Below are 24,210 nucleotides of genomic sequence, written 5' to 3' on the forward strand. Positions count from 1 at the left end.
TTCTCTACGTCTGTGTGGTGGTATATCTGGATGACATCCTTGTCTTCTCTCCGGACCTCCAGACCCACCGAGAGAACGTGCAACTGGTTCTACAACGACTGAGAGAGAATCGTCTGTACGCCAAGTACGAGAAGTGTGTCTTCGAACAGTCTTCTCTCCCCTTCCTGGGGTACCTCATCACCGATACCGGACTGCAGATGGATCCCAAGAAGGTCTCCTCCATTCTCAACTGGCCTCCTCCTTCTGGACTGAAGGCAATCCAACGTTTTCTGGGATTCGCTAACTATTACCGCCAGTTCATTCCTCACTTCTCGGCTCTGACTGCTCCTCTCTCCGCCTTGACCAAGAAGGGGGCTAATCCAAAGGACTGGTCACCTGCGGCCGACGCCGCGTTTGGCGCTCTAAAGCGAGCCTTTGCCTCCTCTCCTGTACTCCACCGTCCAGAGTTAAACCGCCAGTTCACCTTGGAGGTGGATGCCTCCTCCTCGGGAGCCGGAGCAGTGCTCATGCAGAAGTCCTCCTCCGGGAAGATGGTGACGTGCGGTTTCTTCTCCAAGAGCTTCTCCGCGCCTGAACGCAATTACACCATCGGTGACCGAGAGCTATTAGCGGTCAAACTGGCTCTGGAGGAATGGCGCTATCTTCTGGAAGGAGCAGTGTACCCTGTCATTGTTTACACGGACCACAAAAACCTGGAATACCTGCGGACTGCTCAGCGACTGAACCCACGGCAAGCCAGGTGGTCCTTGTTCTTTGCCCGGTTCGACTTCCAGCTTCATTTCCGACCCGCGAACAAGAATGTACGCGCTGATGCCTTGTCTAGGTCTTTCGTGCCCCTGGAACAGGAGGAAGAGACATCTCAACCCATCATCTGTCCAAGTAAGATTATTCCGGTGGCTCCTGTCACCCTGGCCCAGATACCACCTGGGAAGACTTATGTCTCTGAGGCTGACAGGCAAAAAGTGTTACACTGGGGCCATGCCTCGAAAACAGCCGGTCATGCAGGTCAGAAGAAAACATGGAGCGCTATTGTACGTCATTACTGGTGGCCATCCCTGCGCACGGACGTCGCCTCTTTTGTCTCTGCCTGCTCCTCCTGTGCCAGGAACAAGACACCCAAACACCTGCCATACGGCCGTCTTCTGCCTCTGCCCATACCCTCAGTTCCCTGGCAACACATAGCGATGGACTTTATTACGGACTTGCCATTATCCTCCGGACACACAGTCATATGGGTCGTGGTGGATCGGTTCTCTAAAATGGCCCATTTCGTTCCTATGGCTGGACTGCCCTCTGCTCAGGAACTCGCGGACGCCTATATACAGCACATCTTCCGCTTGCATGGCTTTCCATCACACATAGTGTCCGACAGAGGAACCCAGTTCACCTCCCGCTTCTGGAGGGCTCTCTGCAAACATCTGGGAGTGACTCTGGACTTCTCCTCAGCCTACCATCCTCAGTCGAATGGCCAAGTGGAACGGATCAATCAGATATTGACCTCTTTCTTGCGTCACTACGTGAACGCCCATCATGACGATTGGTCCACGCTTCTTCCTTGGGCTGAATTCTCCCATAACCACCACGTCAGTGAATCCTCCTCCAGTTCTCCCTTCCATGTCGTCTACGGACTTCAGCCGTCTGTCCCATTGCCTGTATCCTCTTCCTCGGACATCCCTGCTGCTGATGCAGTACTCCGTGACTTTACATCCATTTGGGACTCAGTTAAGGCCTCCCTTGCACGTGCCTCCCTGCGGATGAAGAGACATGAGGACAAGAGACGTCTGGATCCTCCGTGTTTCTCTCCGGGAGATCTCGTCTGGCTTGCTTCCAAGTACATCCGACTGAAGATACCATCCTACAAGCTGGGACCTCGCTACATCGGACCATTTAAAGTCCTCGGCAAGATCAATGAGGTCTCCTACAAACTGCAGCTCCCGGCCACGATGAGAATACCCAACTCCTTTCACGTCTCTCTGCTCAAGCCGGTTGTCCTTGGTCCCTTCTCCGCTGCCGCCAGTCCGGCCCCTCCTCCTATTGCTGAGGACGACGTCTATGCGGTAAGGGATGTCGTGGCCATGAAGACCGTACGTGGTCGACAGTTTTTCCTGGTGGACTGGGAAGGGTATGGTCCTGAGGATAGATCCTGGGAGCCCAGGGAGAACGTGGGCACTCCTCTGATCCGTGCCTTCCTGTCCCGGTTGCGGGGAGGGGGGCGTGGGGGGGGGGTACTGTCACGCTCCCCGGGTCCTCGGATCCCCTCCCCGGGTCCCCTGCTCCGATCCCCGGGTCCTCAGCTCCGCTCCCCGGCTCACCTGCCACGCTCCCCGCTCTCCAGCCTCCGGTGCCCGCACTTCCCAGGCCCCCTGGTCTCCGCTCCCGGCGCCCGACGGCTTCCCAGTTCCTGGCCGGCTCCCCTGCGTCCTCCCTTCAGCTTCCTGCCCTGGCTTCTGGCACCCGGGCTGCGCGCACGCGCATTAGGGCGCGCGCGCGGTCACTGAACCTTTCTTAAAGGGCCAGTGTCAATTAACAGGAAATCATGCACTCAGGTACAGGGTATATAGGGGGTTAATGTCCAAGGGAGCGGGGCCTGTTCTTCGTGTTTTCCCAAGCTAGGAGTCAGGTCTCCTTGTGTTCTATGAGATACTTACCTCTCTGTCTTCTAGAGCCGACCCTGCATCGCCATCCGGTCCTGCGGTACCTCGAACCCCGAACGCTGCCCATCTGCCATCCTGACAGTCCGTACCATCTCGGATCCCTGCGGTGACCCGTCATCTCGCTCCAACGGTTCCGGACCCTGCCTGACACCATCACGGCTTCCGAACCTGAGCTCCGTCACCCGGACCACCATCCGTGACCTCGTGGTCCCAGGGACTTCTCCATTTGCTCTCAGTGCACGGACTGCCCTGCTACCTACAGTGCTCCGGCTACCGGACTCCTTTCCCTCATCCGGGAGTTCGGCCCAGTGGATCCACCTCCAGGGTCTACCCGTCCATCTGGCCCTAACATATGCTATATTTTAGCCTTTTTTACTGTATTTTATGCCAGTTGTGCTTTTAATTAAGGCATTTTGGTATGTTAGGCTTTGTTTTTACAACATTAATACTGTATTTTATGGACTTTTTAGTATATATTAGGACAGTAATATTGAATGTTAGGTAATTTTTACTGTATACTTTGGTGTTTATACCAAGTATTAGGTTACTTTGCTTTATGCTATAGCATTTATATTGTATATTAGGCAATTTTTGCTGTTTTGGTTTTTTTTTACAGCATTTTTATTAGACTTTTTTTACTGTATGCTATTACATTATACTGTATATTAGGCAATTTTTGCTGTTTTTTGTCCAGTATTTATATTAGTCTCTTTTTACTGCATGGTATGACTTTATACTATATATTGGACGATTTCTACTGTATATTTTGCTATTTATATTGTATATTAGATTATTTTGCTGCATGCTGTAGCATTTATACTGTATTTTAGGCAATTTTTGCTGTTTATTACAGCATTTATTCTTTATATTAGTCTGTTTTTACTGTATGGTATTTATACTGTATAGTAGGCAGTTTTTGCTGTTTTTACAGCATTTTTTTATATTGTATATTAGGCAATTTTTGCTGTTTTTTTTTTTTACAGCATTTATATTAGTCTTTTTTTACTGTATGTTATGACTTTATACTGTATATTAAATGATTTTTACTGTATACTTTGCTATTTATACTGTATATTAGCTTAGTTGCTGTATGCTGTAGCATTTATACTGTATATTAGGCAATTTTTGCTGTTTGTTACTAAATTATATTTTATATTAGGCTGTTTTTACTATATGGCATGACTTTATACTGTATATTAGGCTATTTTTACAGTATGCTATTTCATTTTTATTGTATACTAGCTGTACTACCCGGCTTCGCCCGGGTTAATAACTGCTGTTAACAAAATAGAATGTATTAACAAAAATGTATTCTGCACACAAAAACCACAAAACAAATAGATAGAAATGTAATTATTAAATTGTTGCCTATATTAACCAATCAGAGCTCAGATTAATTAACTGTAGCAAAATAGAAGCTAAGCTGTGATTGGTTGCTATTGGCAGCCTGATAAATCTCCAGGCAACAGAAAGCCCTCCCCCTGACAGTATATATTAGCTCACACATACACATATAGACAGGTCATGTGACTGACAGCTGCCGTATTTCCTATGTGGTACATTTGTTGTGCTTGTAGTTTGGCTGCTTATTAATCAGATTTTTATTTGTGAAGGATAATACCAGACTTGTGTGTGTTTAGGGCGATTATGTGGCGAGGTTGGTGTATGTGTGGTGAGATGTGTGCTGAGGTTGGTGTATGTGTGGTGAGATGTGTGCTGAGGTTGGTGTATGTGTGGTGAGATGTGTGCTGAGGTTGGTGTATGTGTGGTGAGATGTGTGCTGAGGTTGGTGTATGTGTGGTGAGATGTGTGCTGAGGTTGGTGTATGTGTGGTGAGATGTGTGCTGAGGTTGGTGTATGTGTGGTGAGATGTGTGCTGAGGTTGGTGTATGTGTGGTGAGATGTGTGCTGAGGTTGGTGTATGTGTGGTGAGATGTGTGCTGAGGTTGGTGTATGTGTGGTGAGATGTGTGCTGAGGTTGGTGTATGAGTGGTGAGATGTGTGCTGAGGGTGGTGTATGTGTGGTGAGATGTGTGCTGAGGTTGGTGTATGTGTGGTGAGATGTGTGCTGAGGTTGGTGTATGTGTGGTGAGATGTGTGCTGAGGTTGGTGTATGTGTGGTGAGATGTGTGCTGAGGTTGGTGTATGTGTGGTGAGATGTGTGCTGAGGTTGGTGTATGTGTGGTGAGATGTGTGCTGAGGGTGGTGTATGTGTGGTGAGATGTGTGCTGAGGTTGGTGTATGTGTGGTGAGATGTGTGCTGAGGTTGGTGTATGAGTGGTGAGATGTGTGCTGAGGGTGGTGTATGTGTGGTGAGATGTGTGCTGAGGTTGGTGTATGTGTGGTGAGATGTGTGCTGAGGTTGGTGTATGTGTGGTGAGATGTGTGCTGAGGTTGGTGTATGTGTGGTGAGATGTGTGCTGAGGTTGGTGTATGTGTGGTGAGATGTGTGCTGAGGTTGGTGTATGTGTGGTGAGATGTGTGCTGAGGTTGGTGTATGTGTGGTGAGATGTGTGCTGAGGTTGGTGTATGTGTGGTGAGATGTGTGCTGAGGTTGGTGTATGTGTGGTGAGATGTGTGCTGAGGTTGGTGTATGTGTGGTGAGATGTGTGCTGAGGTTGGTGTATGTGTGGTGAGATGTGTGCTGAGGTTGGTGTATGTGTGGTGAGATGTGTGCTGAGGGTGGTATATGTGTTCAGACACGTGGTAGTGTGTGGCGCATTTTGTGTGTGTTCATATCCCCGAGTGTGGTGAGTATCCCATGTCGGGGCCCCACCTTAGACACTGTACGGTATATACTCTTTGGCGCCATCGCTCTCATTCTTTAAGTCCCCCTTGTTCACATCTGGCAGCTGTCAATTTGCCCCTAACACTTTTCGTTTCACTTTTTCCCCATTATGTCGATAGGGGCAAAATTGATTGGTAAATTGGAACGCGCGGGGTTAAAATTTCGCCTCACAACATAGCACCCGGCGCTGCCCGGGATAGTAACTGTCTCTGTTTCTCTCCCATTCTCTGTCTGTCTCCCCCTCTGTATATATCTCTCTGTCTCTCTCTTTGTCTCTGACTGTCTCAATCTCTTTCCCTGTCTGTCTATCTCTTTCCCTGTCTGTCTATCTCTTTCCCTGTCTGTCTATCTATCTCTGTCTCTTTCTCTATCTGTCTCTTTCCCTCTCTTTCCCTGTCTGTCTATCTTTTTCCCTGTCTGTCTATCTATCTCTGTCTCTTTCCCTATCTTTCTCTTTCCCTCTCTTTCCCTGTCTGTCTCTTTCCCTCTCTGTCTCCTTTCCTCTTTCCCTCTGTCTCTTTGTCTGTCTCTTTACCTGCCTGTGTCTGTCTCTTAACCTGTTTCTCTCTTTTCCTCTCTTTCCCTGTCACTCTCTTTCCCTGTCTGTCTTTTTCCCTGTCAGTCTGTCTCTTTGTCTGTGTCTGTCTCTTTGTGTCTGTCTCTTACCTTGTCTATGTCTGTTTCTTACCCTGTGTCTGCCTCTTTCCCTGTCTGTGTCTGTCTCTTTCCCTGGCTGCATTGTGACACGCCAACATTCCATATAAGGGCGTGGCCGCGCATTCTTCTGAAGTTATGGCTGCACTGTGGCTCCCAGCTCCATTCGCTTTAATGGAGGCAGGTTTTTTGGTGAATAACTGTAAAGAGCGGGGTTAAAATTTCCCCTCGAAACATAGCCTATGATGCTCTCGGGGTCCAGACGTGTGAGTGTGCAACATTTTGTGGCTGTAGCTACGACGGTGCGGATGCCAATCACGGACATACACACACACACACACACACACACACACACACACACACACATACACACACACACACACACACACACACATTCAGCTTTATATATTAGATTAGGCTATTTGTGCTATATCCTTAGGAATTTCAGTACATAAAACTATTTATATTTTCTAATAGGACACTGGTGCTGTATTTGTGGCGCTTATGCTGTATATTAGGACATCAATACTGTATATTAGGTTATTTTTGCTATATGTTATGGCATTAATATCATATATTAGACTATTTTGGCTTAATATTTAGAAATTTGGGTACATTAGGCTTTTTACATTTTATATTGAGCCATTAGTACTTTATTTGATTATTAGGACATTAATACTGTATTTTGGGCCATGATATGGGATTTATATGGTATATTAGGCTATTTGTGTTTCATATTCAGGCATTTTGTTACATTAGGTAGTTAACATTTTATATTTGTGTATTTACATCGTTTATACGGTATTATTAAGACATCAATACTGTGTATTAGACCATTTTTCCTTTTTGCTATGGCTTTTATATTGTTTGGAGATTGATATGGTATATTTCGGTATTTATGCTGTATAGCAGGACATTTTATGCTGTATATTAGGCGGTTTTATTGAATGCCTGATCACATGCTCCATACACAGCTGTGGATTATTGTTGCGTTACTTCATGATGATATATCCCATACGATAGTGTTGGCCGCTGGTTTCCTCCGGGCCGGAGGGCGAGGGGGGAGAGTTCAGTATTCGCGGCGTGTCCTCCTACAAGATGCAGACCTTTGTTTCACTGATGTTGAACTTGGAAACAACAACCCTGGCAGATTCCTTTATTTGGTTCTTGTGCGACGTCAGCGCCATTTTTTGTTTATTCTCTCCCCTTGAAGTTTTCTTTTTTTACATTTACAAAACCATGTATGAGACTCACGAGGAGCACTTAGCATTATTTTTTTATGCATTAGGTAACTGTAAATTTTCAGGATAATTCACATTATTTGAAATATATATACAGCGGGTGAAATAAGTATTGAACACGTCTACAGTTTTTTTTGTGAATATATTTCTAAAGGTGCTATTGATATACATTTCTCACCAGATGTCGGTAACAACCCATCCAATCCACACAGGCAAAGCAGTGAAATCATAGATGTCCATAAATTAAGTTATGTGTAACAATGTGAAATGACCCAGGGAAAAAGTATTGAACACGTTACTGAAATGTATTTAATACCTTATACAAAAGCCGTTGTTGATGATAAAGCTTCCAGACGCCTCCTGTATGGAGACACTAGTCGCCTGCATTGCTCAGGTGGATTTGGCCCATTCTTCCCCCGCACACACTCCTCACATCCTGTATGGAGACACTAGTCGCCTGCATTGCTCAGGTGGATTTGGCCCATTCTTCCCCCGCACACACTCCTCACATCCTGTATGGAGACACTAGTCGCCTGCATTGCTCAGGTGGATTTGGCCCATTCTTCCCCCGCACACACTCCTCACATCCTGTATGGAGACACTAGTCGCCTGCATTGCTCAGGTGGATTTGGCCCATTCTTCCCCCGCACACACTACTCACATCCTGTATGGAGACACTAGTCGCCTGCATTGCTCAGGTGGATTTGGCCCATTCTTCCGCACACACTCCTCACATCCTGTATGCAGACACTAGTCGCCTGCATTGCTCAGGTGGATTTTGGCCCATTCTTCCGCACACACTCCTCACATCCTGTATGGAGACACTAGTCGCCTGCATTGCTCAGGTGGAGTTTGGCCCATTCTTCCGCACACACTCCTCACATCCTGTATGGAGACACTAGTCGCCTGCATTGCTCAGGTGTGATTTTGGCCCATTCTTCCGCACACACTCCTCACATCCTGCAGGTCCCGGCTCCTTCTATGATCTCTGAGCTTTAGTTCCTTCCAGACGTTTTCTATTGGATTCAGCTCCGGTGATCGGCTCGGCCATTCTAGCAGATTTATTTTCTTTCCTTGGCCGTGAGTTTGGGATCATTGTCTGCTGAAATGTCCTCCCTCGTTTCATGTTCATCATCCTGGTAGATGGCAGCAGATTTTTATGAAGAACATCTCGGTACATTCGTCCATTCATCCTTCGTTCAGTTATATAAAGTTTGCCAGTGCCAAATGCTTAAAAACAGTGGCACATCATGTGTTCCCACCTCCACACTTCACTGTTGGTTTGGAGTGATTTGCCTTTTGGCCTCCAGACATGGTGTGTGTTATGGCCTCCAAAGAGTTCAATTTTGGTCTCATCTGACCAGACTATATTCTCCAGTATTTCACAGACTTGTCTAAATGTTGTTGAATAAACTTTAAACGCTCTTGAACCTGCTTTTTAATCAGCAATGGAGTCTTGCATGGTGAGAGTGCATACAGGAGCGTGCATACAGGAGCGTGCATACAGAAGGGGGGAGTACATCACTTATTGTTTTCTTTGAAACAGTTCTATCTGCTGATTCCAGGTTTTTCTGTAATTCACCAAATGTGTTCTTGGCTCTTGAATATCTGTTCTGATATTTTTCACTCCTTTGTCTGAAAACCTGTGGGGAGCCCCTAACTGTGGCCGGTTTATGGGAAACGATGTTCTTTCCACTGCTTGATTATGTCTCCAACAGCGATTCCTGGAACCTTCAGTAGTTTAGAAATTTTTCTGTATCCAATGTTATCAGTATGTTTTGCAGCAGTAAGATTGCCAAGGTCTTGAGACAGCTCACTGGTTTTACCCATCCTGAGATGTTTTTTGTGTGGCACCTTAGTAATGAGACCCGTTTTTATAGGCCATCAGTTAAACTAGCTGATATTATTTTTCACTAAGGCTGCTTTCACACATCCGGTAGGTGCAGAGCCGGCCAGTCCGGCTCTAAAACCTATGCAACGGATGCGGCGAAAAAGCTGCATCCTTTGCAGAAGTTTTTTAAATGCGGCCCATCCGTTTTTTGCCGCTTGCGGCATGCTACTGAGCATGCGCAGTGGCAAAAACCGCATGCGGAGGCTGGATGCGGTTTTTGCCGCATCCGGCGTCCATAGGCATGCATTGAAACATGTGCCGCATCTGCCGTATGCGGCGCGATGCGGGTTTTTTTGCCGCACAAAAAACGTGCCAGGCAACGTTCCATCCGGCCGCCGCATCGGCTAAATCTGCTGCATGCGGCAAAATACGGACGGAACGCAAGCCCATGCGGCACAGTGCGGCACTAATTAAAGTCTATGCAGGAAAAACGCAACAGGCGGCAAAAAAAAACGGTTGCGTTTTTCCTGCAAAGTGCCCGATTGTGCCGCACAGGAAAAACCGGAGGTGTGAAAGCAGCCTAAGTGGCAGGATTGCTTTCTAATTACTGATAGATTGCAGCTGATGTCAGGACTTTCCATAGCTTTTTGCCCCTCCCTCTCTTCATGTCTTCAATATATTTTTCTGTGTGTCATTTCTCATTATTACACAAAACTTAATTTATGTGTAATAATGTATGGTATGATTTCTAAGCCTGTGTGGATTGGATGGGCTGTTTCCGACATCTGGTGAGAAATTCATTTCAATAGCACTGTTAGAAATATGTTTACTTAGAAAATTGTTGACGGGTGCAATACCTATCTCACCAGTATTATATAATATATATATATATATATATATATATATACATATATATATATATATATATATGTATATATATATATATATATGTTGCTATATACTTGACCCCTGATATAGATCTCATCCCTTAAAGGGTACCTGTCACCAGATTTTTGAGTTTTAAACCAAAACTCGCACCTTTACCAGCGCCTGTGCTGCATTCTATAAAGGTGTATATTATCTCCTGACTCCCCCTGTACACGCGACAGCCGAAAATATAGCTGCGCATGCTCAAACCGGCGAGTCCTCTGCGCTGGTGTGAGATTTAGCCTAGGTATGTGGATGATGCAAGTGACGTAATCCACATCGCCGGGCAAAATCTCGCACCTGCACAGAGAATTCGCCGGGTCGAGTATGCGCACCTATGTTTTTGGCTCTGCCCGTAATAGTGTAGAGTGAAGTGCGCCTGTGCAAGCCAGGAAAGTCTCTACGCAGGTGCGAGATTTTGCTTGGTTACGTGGATGGTGCCGGAGGCTTCATCCACGTCAGTCCTCAAAGGAGGATGGTAATCAGCGCCAAAATGAGGGACAGGAGCCGCAATCTAGGACGCCCATCGGACCGGACCCAAGGTTCCTGGGAAAACCCCTTTAAGCCCACCAGCGAGCTCCTAACTAAAGGTCTCTGATGTATATCAGTTGATTTCTTCATTATTTCAATGCTTGATGCCATTGCATCTGGGTAACTTTCTTTTCATTTATAGGAAGTTGACTGGTTTGAAAAACCCTAATTTTCTAACTACCCTTAATATCCAGGACCCCCCAATTATTAACGAGAGCTTCTCAGCCTGGAGGACTCGACATATCAATGTATAACTCATTGATTACATAGGCACTGTGTAATACCACTTTCCTCCTGCGGTGGTGCTGTAGGGGAATTGCATACTTATTAGAGCCGATCATTGGGGTTTCAGCAGTGGAGGACACTCTGTGATCATCGTCTGACAAAAAGTGATTGTGTGATACATTGAGGGCCTCATTTGTGCTGATTGTTGGTGGTGAGAAGGGCAGATATTGAAGGACAATTCAAGGATCAACCATCTTATAATTTTGGAAACCCCCTTTAAGCATCTTCGTCACTGTGATGGCCTCTTAAGTCACGATTTTCTGTCATAAAGTCCTCTTTGTTGACATTTTGTGACTTCCGCAGATCCCTCATATTTCCTCTATAAATGCCATATTTACTGCCACGTTATAAGTCAACAGGATTTAATATGTTACGGGAGAAAACAGCATTTATAGAATATTTTTTATTTATTATTAAATGTGTTTTTAATATTCTTTAATTCTCAGAGCAAATCATGGAGGAAAATCAAGAACATGGTCCATTGGTCGCCCTTTGTTATGTCATTCAAGAAGAAATATCCGTGGGTCCAGCTGGCGGGACATGCAGGTATCGGACGGACTCGTATATATGGGAATCTAGATTAGTTGTTAGTATTCGTCCGGGGTATTGTGGCCATTAATGTGTAGATCGTCCAGTGCGGAGGCTTCTACCAGGACGCACAATTGCATGTTAAAAAGTTTGTGCACCCCTCCCTTGTTTTCCTATAAGCGGATCGTCTTCTTGTCTTTGGATCCGCAGGTAGTTTTAAGGCGGCAGCCAATGGTAAGATCCTGAAGAAGCACTGTGACTGCGAGCAGCGGTGCCTGAGCCAGCTGATGAGCGACGTCCTGAAGCCGTACGTGCCCGCTTATCACGGGGACGTGCTGAAAGACGGGGAGAAGTACAACCAGATGGAGGACCTGCTCTCCGAATTCGACAGCCCCTGCGTCATGGACTGCAAGATGGGTGTAAGGTGAGAGTTATTTCCAAGCGGGCCGATAGATATCACCGGGACATTAGGGGTCTGTGCAATGTCCTATCTAAGCTGAAGACGGGGGCGAACCTCAAAAATGTAAATTACCCCCTCCCCCCCAAAAAAAAATAAATAATAATAATGAGACAAATACATTTCACTGGTCCTCAGTCTCTCCAGAGCTTTTGGGAAATAAATACAAGCCCCAAACAAGACTCCTAAATAGATACAGACCCCTAGATAAATAGGAGCTCCCCGCCAGACCCCTAAACCAATACAGACCCCAGACAAGACCCCTTATCAAATGCAGACCCCAGACCACACCCCTAAAGAAATACAGACCCCAGATCAGACCCCTAAACAAATACTGGCCCCAGACCAGATCCCTAAACAAATACAGACCCCAGACAAGACCCCTTATCAAATGCAGACCCCAGACCAGACCCCTAAACAAATACAGACCCCCAGACCAGACCCCTAAACAAATACTGGCCCCAGACCAGATATCCCTAAACAAATACAGACCACAGACCAGACCCCTAAACAAATACAGACCCCAGACCAGACAGACCCCTAAACAAATACAGACCCCAGACCAGATCCCTAAACAGATGCAAACCCCAGACCAGACCCCTAAAGAAATACAGATCCCAGACCAGACCCCTAAACAAATACTGGCCCCAGACCAGATCCCTAAACAAATACAGACCCCAGATCAGACAGACCCCTAAACAAATACAGACCCCAGACCAGATCCCTAAACAGATGCAAACCCCAGACCAGACCCCTAAAGAAATACAGACCCCCAGACCAGACCCCTAAACAAATACTGGCCCCAGACCAGATCCCTAAACAAATACAGACCCCAGACCAGACAGACCCCTAAACAAATACAGACCCCAGACCAGATCCCTAAAGAAATACAGATCCCAGACCAGACCCCTAAAGAAATACTGGCCCCAGACCAGATCCCTAAACAAATACAGACCCCAGACCAGATCCCTAAAGAAATACAGATCCCAGACCAGACCCCTAAAGAAATACAGATCCCAGACCAGACCCCTAAATAAATACAGACCCCTAAACAAATACTGGCCCCAGACCAGACCCCGACACAAGTACAGACCCCAGATCAGACCCCTAAACAGATGCAAACCCCAGACCAGACCCCTAAATAGATACAGACACCTAGATAAATATGAACTTCAGACCAGACCCCTAAACAAATACAGACCCCAGACCAGACCCCTAAACAAATACAGACCCCAGACCAGATAGACCCCTAAACAAATTCATACCAACCAGACACCTAAACAAATACAGACCCCAGACCCCTAAACAAATACAGACCCCAGACCAGACCCCTAAACAGATACAGACCCCAGACCAGATAGACCCCTAAACAAATACAGACCCCAGACCTCTAAACAAATACAGACCCCAGACCTCTAAACAAATACAGACCCCAGACCTCTAAACAAATACAGACCCCAGACCAGACCCCTAAACAAATGCAGACCCCAGACCAGATAGACCCCTAAACAAATACAGACCCCAGACCAGACCCCTAAACAAATACTGGCCCCAAACCAGACCCCTAAACAAATACTGACCCCAGACCAGACCCCTAAACAAATACAGACCCCAGACCAGACAGAGCCCTAAACAAATACAGACCCCAAACCAGATTGACCCCTAAACAAATACTGACCCCAGACCAGACCCCTAAACAAATACAGACCCCAGACCAGACAGAGCCCTAAACAAATACAGACCCCAAACCAGATTGACCCCTAAACAAATACTGGCCCCAGACCAGACCCCTAAACAAATACTGGCCCCAGACCAGACCCCTAAACAAATACTGACCCCAGACCAGACCCCTAAACAAATACAGATCCCAGACCAGACAGAGCCCTAAACAAATACAGACCCCAAACCAGATAGACCCCTAAACAAATACTGACCCCAGACCAGACCCCTAAACAAATACTGACCCCAGACCAGACCCCTAAACAAATACAGACTCCAGACCAGATAGACCCCTAAACAAATACTGGCCCCAGACCAGACCCCTAAACAAATACTGACCCCAGACCAGACCCCTAAACAAATACAGATCCCAGACCAGACAGAGCCCTAAACAAATACAGACCCCAAACCAGATAGACCCCTAAACAAATACTGGCCCCAGACCAGACCCTTAAACAAATACTGACCCCAGACCAGACCCCTAAACAAATACTGGCCCCAGACCAGACCCCTAAACAAATACAGACCCCAGACCCCACCCCTAAACAAATACAAGTACCAAACAAGACCTCCTATCAAATACAGAGCCCAGACCAGACCTCCTATGAAATACAGCCCCCCCTAAATAAGTACAGATTTCCTGTATAAATACACATCCAAGACCAAAACGTATATATAAATACAAACCCCAGGGCCTCTAAATTAAAACAGATCCCTAAATAAATATTGACCCCCCTAAAAATTATATGAACCCAAGTCCAGACCCCCTTAATAAATTGACCCACATGACCTCTAAATCAATACAGCCCCCAGACCAGACCCCTTTAATAAATAGACATTTCAGACCTCCAAATGATAGAGACCCCAGTCCAAACTGCCTGTCATCTGGGTCACCTCCCTTTTCTCTGGGGGTCTCCTGGACACCTTGGACCAGTGGGCTATCAGAATAAAGGGTCGGAGGGGCTCAGTTTGTTGCTGCAGCCCCTTGAATCAAGTCCTGAGACAGCAGCACACACTTCCATGCGGCTGCGTCCTGTTCTGCAGCTCAGACAGTACCAGACCCTGCCAGACAGTGAGGGGGGCGACACTGAGCTCCGCTGCCCCTTCTTGGTCAGTAATAGCAGCAGCTGAGGGAATTGTTATGTAAGCAATTCTCTATCATTTTCTCACTTGCTCCTGAGCTGGTTTTAATAATACAGAATTAATATATTTTCTGGAAACTTGGGGGATCTGAAAATCAGATGCTGGGAAAAATAATAGCAATGAAGGATAAGGAGAGCAGAGACACATGGATGTGACAGCGCCTGACCGCAGAGACAGAGCCAGCCAGCATCCGAGGGGTTAAAGGAGCTGCCTACAGCCAGATAGTGCGGGGGTGTGCGCTGTATATAGATGGGAGGAAGCCCTGCGCCATGTGTGTATGCCGAGGGTGATAACTGCGGCCCCCAAAATACTCCACCGGAGGCGAGGAGCGAGCGAGACGTGTGCTGGAAAACAACATGGCCCTTGGCATTGATGGTTCATACGGGCTAGGAATAAATATCTGGGTTCATATAGTCATGGCGGCACTATCCACAGTGCCCCCATAACAGAGCCAGCAACAGTGTCCCCAAAACAGAGCTAACTACAGCGCCCCATAACAGGAACAGCAACAGAGCAAACCACAGTACCCCATAACAGTCATAGGCACAGTGCCCCCATAACAGAGCAAACCAGTGTCCCCATAACAACCGCAACATGCCCATAACAGAGCCAGCAACTGTGCCACCAAAACAGAGCAAACCACAGTGTCCCCATAACAAAGCCAGCAACTATGCTCCCAAAACAGAGCAAACCACAGTGTCCCATAACTGGAACAGGAACAGTGCCCCCATAACAACCACAACATGCCCATAACAGAGCCAGCAACAGTGCCCCCAAAACAGAGCCAGCAACAGTGCCCCCGTGATAGAGCAAACCACAGAGCCCCCATAACAGGAACAGCAACAGCGCCCACATAACAGGGACACGAACAGCACTCACATAATAGGAACAGCCACAGAGCCCCAATAACAGGGACACCAACGACACCCCCATAACAGGGAAAGCCACAGTGCCCTATAACAGGGACAACAATAGTGCCCTATAAGAACGACAGCCACAGCACCCTCATAACAAGGACAGACACAGTACTCCCATAACAGGGACAGTCGCAGTGCCCCATAACAGGGACAGTCGCAGTGCCCCATAACGGGGACAGCAACAGCACCTCCATTAGAAGGACAGCAACAGGAACAACAATAGTGTTATAGTCCTATAAAAAACGACAGCCACAGCGCTCACATAACAGGGACAGCAACAGCGCCCCCATAACAAGGCCAGGCATAGATAAAATCTGGAGCTGCAGTTTGCAGCCTCTTCTCCTCTCGGGCCCCATTACATGTACACTTGATGCATTTTGCACGTGCCGTTTCCGCGGATGCGGCGGTCGCCCAGGTGAAGGCTGCTGTCGTAATTCTATAGGACCTTGACCTTCGCTCTTCAGTGGCTGTTGCGTTGGCTTCTCTCGGTGGTTCCTCCTTATCTCCGCGGCTCCTCTTCCTGTTTGCTCTCTGGAAACTCTTTTCCTCGTCAGTGTAATAATTACACAGGCTATTGTTATACACAGCAGCGCACAAGTTTCCATTGTCGACAATACCCGATGCAGAGCGAAAAGCGAACGGATTCAAAATACACGGACAATAAGGCGCCCACCCTGTCCTTCCGTACTGCCCACCACAGGGACTGGGAGACGCAGCCCTTCCCAGCACGGCCATGGCCTGAACATGCTTGTACAATTAAATTCCTTTAATCCAACACTTGATAATCCATAAAGTCTGATAAGTAGAGAAAAATGTCCGCCAAGCTGGAGGACTCAACAGACCATTCAATGGAATGAGAGCCATGTAATACCATTTTTCTCCAGTAGTGGCCACTGCAGCAGTAATGTGCAGATCTTTACTGGTTTCTTGGCGATCACAGGTGATCACTGGGGATTTTAGCTGAAAGTGGCGGATTTTATTGATAGCTTGGTTTAGAGATGGGGTTGTCCACCCTTGTTCAATGTGAAGATGTGATTACTGCTTTCCCTATTCTTCTCTGATATCTGATGATGTCTCACTATATATATAGGACCTACTTAGAAGAAGAGTTGACCAAAGCCAGGAAAAAGCCAAGTCTGAGGAAGGACATGTACGTCAAGATGATCGAGGTCGATCCCAGTGCCCCAACTGATGAAGAAAACCTGCAGAGGGCGGTCACCAAACCACGATACATGACGTGGAGGGAGACCATCAGCTCCACCGCAACCCTGGGCTTCAGAATTGAGGGTATAAAGGTACAGACCACAATTAAAGGGGTACTCCACCTTGTTTGTGAATCAGCCCTCTGGTCAGCTTCACATGTTGGCTGTCATGACTATACCTGGACGCTGACAGGGATAAATCAGGTGGGAGGGGTCTGCTCAGTTGTGCCTCGTTCCGGGGTTCACACCACTTTCCGGAACGCTCTGCAGCGTGTGCAACTGGTTCTTGTGAGTTAGCCCTGATCCGTCCCGTTACCCAGCTTTCCTCTCCCTGACCTCCGTTCCCTTGTACTGTTTGTCCACCCTGTCTCCGAGACCCTGGTCCCGTTCTATGTCTCGGTCTCCTCCCCCTCTTTTGAACTTACTTGCTCTCCCGGCCTCTGACCTCGGTAACATTTCCTGACCTCGGCTCTGCTTCCCCTGTTTGGCTTTTGACATGACTTCTTGGCTCCTGACCCTTTTGCTTCCTCCTGTTTACGGCTTGCTCGCTCCCCTCTGTATTGATGTGACATCCCGGGTTAGACTTGACTTGCTGACTACTTTTTCTGGTGCTTGCGCCCTCTTGTGGTCTTTTCTCTAACTGCTCCTTAGAGTTTTATCTCCATTCAGCCTCTGCGCCCCCTGGTGGTAGCCTGACATTGGCTTTTCATGGTCCACGTACAGACCCCCAACCTAGGTCCATACAGGGTTATAGTCTTCAGATATTAACAAGAATGTCCGCTTATGGTCTAGGTATTATTATATTGCACAGGGCATTGTTATATAACAGCGGTGCCCCATACGTGACCGGCCGGCGTGTCTCAGGAAGGATGTATACCACTGTAGGTTCACTAATGGGGTCATACAGGATGTGTAACGTCTTTCCATCATGTCAGCGGCTTCCTTTAGGAAGAGGGCCTGGCGTTTAAGTGACTTCACCTTTGACGTAAGCTTTGCTGTCATTTTTGTTTTTAATTGTATCAATACTATTTTGGGCACAACGTTCTTTTTGCTTTTGCATCGCTGTATTAAAAACATAACTTAAAGGGGACTGTTCAGTAAAAAATGTAAGTTCTTCCTCCAATTGTCACTGTTTCACTGATTCTAGAACAGTTTTTCTTTTTCTTCTGTGCCCCTCCGTTCCAAAGTTATGCCCTCGGGAATAATGGTTCATTTTCCCTTAAACTAACTGGGCGTGGACATGTTCTGATTGGTCAGCGTGATAGGAGAAAAAAACAACAAACACCCACAGATCTAAGGTACACGCCCAGTTTAATGGAAGTGAAAATTTGCACCTTTGTTATCAGGGTCATAACTTTGCAATGGAGGGGCGTAGACAGAAAAGAAAAACTGTTCCAGAATCAGTGGAACGGCGGGAATTCGAGGAGGTACTCATTTTTAACTGAAAAAAATCCCTCGAAAGGCCTTTTTTTAAGCGTTAAATAGTTTTTCTTAGTTTTTTTTTATCTTTTTTTGTGGCCAGTTGTATTTTTAAGCAAGTTTTAAAGAGAATAAATGAAAATGTAAAAAAAAAATTATTTTTTTTCACAAATATAACTTTTTTTTTAAATGCAAAAGTTTAAATCACACCCCTTACCCTATTATACAAATAATGCGTGAGTGTCTGAACTAATACAATCCAAAAATAGTTATCCCGAACAGTGAATGCACAAACAGAATTCCTTTTTTGGGGTCCTGTCGCACCCCCTTCCCCTATACAAAATAATCAAAAAGTTATATGGACCCCCAAATTGTAGCTATACAAACTACATAAAAAACAAGCCCCCCCCATAGTATTCAATTGCCCAAAAAACAAAAAAAGTAAGGACTCTCAGGGCGGTGATGAATAAAATGACTGACACACGGGTATTATAGGGGGACATGCCAGAAATGGATTCATATAAAGGTCTCGACGGCTTCGAGGGGGGGGCGTTGGATTTGATATAAAGCGAAGGAGACGTCTGGAAAGTGCCCTTACATGGAGCAGCGGGTGAATGTTGCCAGAAGCGAAATAAATGGAGATTTAATAAAGAAATACCTGCGCCCGGAGCCCGCTGCCAAAACCGAAATGTGACTCCCACATTATAGGAATATGGAATTAATTCTCATTTTTTTCCTTGTCGTGAGGCTTTGTAGCAAGGTGACAGCTTTGTAAATCACCTCATTGGGGGGGGTGCACGGCCCCCGGCTGCATATATATATATACAGTATGTATATATATATATATTTTTATATATATATATATATATATATATATATATATATATATATACACAGTATATATATTTAATATTTTATATATATATATATATATATATATATGTATATGTATATATATATAATATCTTTTGTTTAGCACAGAAAGTTCTAAAAACTTTGCAAATCACTTTATTAGGGAATTTGTCTCCATTCCTGTAAAGAAAATAAATCATATAAGTGGCTTCCAAATCTCCGAATTTTTTTTCTCCAGTCTATTTGCTGCTTTCAGCTGCAATGATATCAGAACGTACTCACTTGGAGTACAGATGATGGCAGTGATGTGACCCAGAGATAGTGAGAAGCAGGTACAGAGCTGACCCATCACTGCCATCATCTGTACTCCAAGTGAGTATGTTCCCATGTCTAATCCTCTGAGTGTTCTGCTCATCAGGAACAATCTCCTGTAGCAGGTTCTCCCTAAAGGTAGTAAGAAGCAGGTACAGAGCTGACCCAACTGTACTCCAAGTGACTACTTTCACCTGACTCCTCCTCTTCTGCTTATCAGGAACAATCTTCTGTAACAGCTTCTCCCCCAAGTTAGTGAGAAACAGGTGCAGAGCTCACTCATCACTGCCATCATCTGTACACCAAGTGAGTACGTTCGCCTGTCTCCTCCCCTTTTACTTATCAGGAACAATCTCCTGCAGCAGCTTCTCTCCAGAGTTAGCAAGAATCAGGTGCAGAGCTGCCCCATCACTGCCATCATCTGTACTCCAAATGAGTACGGTCTGATATCAATGCAGCCGAAGGCAGCAAATAGACTGGAGAAAAGTTGGGGATGGGAAGCCACTTATACACATAAAGAGTATTCCCCCAAATAAAGGGATTTGCAAAATTTCATTACTTTCCATGCTGGAAAAAAAAAGTATTTAACTTTGATGTGCTCCATCAGCCGAGAGGAGCTCAGAAAAAAACAGATAAAAGAATTACAATCTCGCCTGTCAAACAGACTGAGCTCACTGATGGGTTCTCAGTTGACTCATTCTGTAACACTCCAAATATAGGAGACACATTTTTAATGAAACCCATTTTTTGTGTCCATCTGGGGTATTCAATGCACATGTAGCAATTTACAGTCACCGGTGGCAACATTCTATTGGATAAAGTGTAAAAAAATACAAAAATATATTGTTTCCAAATCATTTACGTTTATATTTCTTTTTTTTACATTTCTGACGGTTTTTCTGACGTTATGGTTCTCCCCCTGTTTGCGCGAGTTTTCTCCGGTTCACTCTACAAAGACAAACTGATAGGGACATTAGATTGTGAGCCCCGATGGGGACAGCGATGACGTCTGTAAATCGCCGCGGAGTTAAAAGAGTAAAATAAATGAGTAAATAAACACGTTCTTCGTTGCAGGAGACGCTTCTGCCATGAACGTTTTTTATTTATTTTTTATTTTTTGACGTCCGGGACTCGGACGCCGACCACAAAACCACTGATAACCTTTAAAATGTGTCGGCAGGAAAAGACTAAAATAATATTTTTTGTGTTAGTTTGCATTAAATGAAATTTCTGCCCAGAAATGTCAGAAACCGACCTCGACCTTTTATTTTGGGCGTTGCATTTATTTTTGTGTTTTTGTTTATTTTTTTCATGTTTTGTAACTTTTTTTTTTTTTCTGTCCCAATAAACAACTATTAACCCGGACTCCTTAGATACATTGTATATTGGAGACTGAGGACATCTGAACGCCTCCCCCCCACCCTCAAAGAAGCTTTAGTTGCTTCTTCGTCTCTCCTCCATGCTTTACACTGCAGCTCTGATTGGCCATTCTAAATCTAACTCATATACTTTTTTTTTTTGCAGAAGGAGGATGGAACGGTGAACAAAGACTTTAAAAAGACCAAAAGCCGGGATCAAGTCATGGCCGCCTTCAGAGAGTTTACTAAATCCAATGCTAACATTTTAGTAAGTGTCACGAGTCGCGTTGGGGCTGATTAAAGGGATTGTCCCGTATCCTTTTTGGAGAAGAGGAGTGACATCACACACACGCACACACACACACACGCACACACACGCACACACGCACACACACACGCACACACGCACGCACACACATACACACACACATACACACACACATACACACACACACATGTGATCATGCCCCACCCACTTTTACTGCAGTTGTAAAGTGAGCTAGCACTGCACTGGCTTTTCATGGCCAATTTCAGCAGCTGCTCCCCCTAGTGTTTAAAAGTGGAAAATATCAAAACTTTTTTAAGCATTTTTATTTTATACCATTAAAAAAAGTTAATATTTAAAAAAAAATTAAAACATTAATACTTTTCTTTTGATGGCACATTCCATTTAAACATCTGTGCATATGGCATATATACCAGAAAGGACCTTCCTGTATTAGGCTATGTGCCCACGTTGCATTCTGTCCCTGCAGAAATTTCTGCAGTGATTTGAACAGCACACGTGCGCTTCAAATCGCTGCAGTAACAGAGCGTACTGAAAAGCTGATTTCAAGTGCTCTGGATGCAGCCCCTCCCATAGACAGAGCGGGGGCTGCATGCAGAGCGTACGAAAGAAGTGACATGTCATTTCTTAGAACGCAACGCTCCGGCAGCAGCCAAAGCGCTGCGTTCTAATACGCCACGTGGGCATGGATTATGCACAATCTTCATAGATTGTGCAGGGGACGCAGGACGCATGCAGTTACGCTGCGGTGTAGAACGCAACGTAACTGCATGAAAATACGCTACATGGGCATAGAGCCTTATGGGGCTCTATGAGCCACATTCACCGATTCAGGCCTGCAGCCCAGACCCTAGAAGTCAGATGACCCATATGGAGAGAGAGCAGTTGCCCTAAACTAATAAATGGCCATTAGGCTCTGTGCCCACATAGCGTATTTTCATGCAGCTATGCTGCGAACTGCACCGTAGATTAACTGCATGCGTCCTGCGTCCCCAGCACAATCTATGGAGATTGTGCCTAATCCATGCGCACGTGGCGTATTAGAACGCAGTGATTCGGCTGCTGCCGGAGCGCTGCGTTGTATGAAGTGACGAGTCACTTCTTTCATGCGCTTTACATGCAGCCCCCCCGCTCTGTCTATGGGGGGGGCTGCATCCAGAGCGCATGAAATCGGCTTTTCATTACGGACTGTTTCTGCAGCGATTTGAAGCGCACGTGTGCTGTTCAAATCGCTGCAGAAATTTCTGCAGGGACAGAACGCAACGTGGGCACATAGCCTTTTTTGCAGTTTCTTGACTTCTCTGATAGGCCCAGTGCCCACGCTGTGTACTTTTGATGCGTATTTTCGGAAATCTGCAGCAAAATCTGCATGTCCATTTTAAAACCAGCAAAGTCTATGAGAATTCAGAAGTGCTGTGCCCACGTTGCTTATTTTTCCCATGCGTATTTGGTGCAGATTTGGTGCAGAAAAAAAGAAATCTGCACCAAATATGTAAGGGAAACATACTCAACGTGGGCACAGCACTTCTGAATTCTTATAGACTTTGCTGGCTTCACAATGGACATGCAGATTTTGCTGCAGATTTCTGAAAATCTGCGTCAAAATCCGCGACGTGGGCACAGGGCCAAAGAAGTAGACTGTGTGCGCACAATGCGGGTTTTTTTATGAAGATTTGATGCAGATTTGGTGCAGATTTGGTACAGATTTGGTACAGATTTGATGCAGATTTGGTACAGATTTGATGCAGATTTGGTGCAGATTTGGTACAGATTTGGTACAGATTTGATGCAGATTTGGTGCAGATTTGGTACAGATTTGGTACAGATTTGATGCAGATTTGGTGCAGATTTGATTCAGATTTGGTGCAGATTTGGTACAGATTTGATGCAGATTTGATGCAGATTTGGTGCAGATTTGGTACAGATTTGATGCAGATTTGATTCAGACTTGGTACAGATTTGGTACAGATTTGATGCAGATTTGGTGCAGATTTGATTCAGATTTGGTGCAGATCTGCATGTCTATATTCATACCCGTAAAGTCAATGAGATTTCTGAAGTTTTGTGCACATTGCTTATTTTTCCTTGCAGATTTGGTGCAGAAAATAATCTGCAGCGTGTCAATTGTTGGTGTATATTTCCTGCGTTGGTTTAGTCCTTCCATCCATTGACTTCATTGAGAAAAATGCATGATAAATAAGGCTATGTGCCCACGTTGCGTACTGTCCCTGCAGAAATTTCTGCAGTGATTTGAACAGCACACGTGCGCTTCAAATCGCTGCAGAAAGGCCATGTGCCCACGGGAGATCGCACCTGCGGATGTATCCGCAGATACGGCCGCAGGTTTCCCGCAGCTGCCCGCCGGCATCCGCAGCTATTTTTAGCTGCGGTAGTACAGCGACATAGCTGCGGTAAACCTGCGGACTTTCATGCAAATTACCTGCGGATGTCCCGGCCTCTATCTCCATAGTGGAGGGCCGGGACATCCGCAGGTAATTCCGCATGAATAATTGACATGCAGTTATACATGTGGATGCCTACATCCGCAGCATGTTCTGCAGCCGCACATTCCGCAGCATGGACACAGCACTCCCCATGTCACATAGGATAACATGGGGAGTGTCTGTACTTGCTGAAACCTGCGGATTTATTTGGAAAATCCAAATAAATCCGCAGGTTTTCCGCGGCAAAATCCGCAGAAGCAAGCTCCCATGGGCACATAGCCAAACAGTCCGTAATGAAAAGCCGATTTCATGCGCTCTGCATGCAGCCCCTCCCAAATACAGAGTGGGGGCTGCATGTAAAGCGCACGAAAGAAGTGACATGTCCCTTCTTACAACGCAGCGCTCCGGCAGCAGCCGAATCGCTGCGTTCTAATACGCCACATGGGCATGGATTAGGCACAATCTTCATAGATTGTGCTGGAGACGCAGGACGCATGCAGTTATGCTGCAGTGCAGATCGCAGTGTAACTGCATGAAAATACGCTACGTGGGCACAGAGCCTAAGTGCACCAAAAATGCATGCTCTTCTTTGTGTGTTTTTTTGCCAGAAGATGCAGATTTGATGCAGAAAACCTCTGCACCAAATAACAAATGTGCGCACA

General features: G+C 45.9%; 1 protein-coding gene across 1 annotated transcript in view; it reads left to right on the forward strand.

Moving 5' to 3' along the window:
- ITPKB (inositol-trisphosphate 3-kinase B) overlaps positions 1–24,210 on the forward strand; it is a 136,933-nt gene that overhangs the window by 95,661 nt on the left and 17,062 nt on the right. Inside the window, exons 3-6 of the mRNA XM_075339061.1 lie at positions 11,358–11,457; positions 11,650–11,863; positions 16,766–16,970; positions 20,985–21,086. Coding sequence (XP_075195176.1) covers positions 11,358–11,457; positions 11,650–11,863; positions 16,766–16,970; positions 20,985–21,086 — 621 coding nt within the window. The remainder of the gene's footprint in view (positions 1–11,357; positions 11,458–11,649; positions 11,864–16,765; positions 16,971–20,984; positions 21,087–24,210) is intronic.

The sequence above is a fragment of the Anomaloglossus baeobatrachus genome, chromosome 3, assembly GCF_048569485.1.
Source record: "Anomaloglossus baeobatrachus isolate aAnoBae1 chromosome 3, aAnoBae1.hap1, whole genome shotgun sequence".
Taxonomy (NCBI): domain Eukaryota; kingdom Metazoa; phylum Chordata; class Amphibia; order Anura; family Aromobatidae; genus Anomaloglossus; species Anomaloglossus baeobatrachus.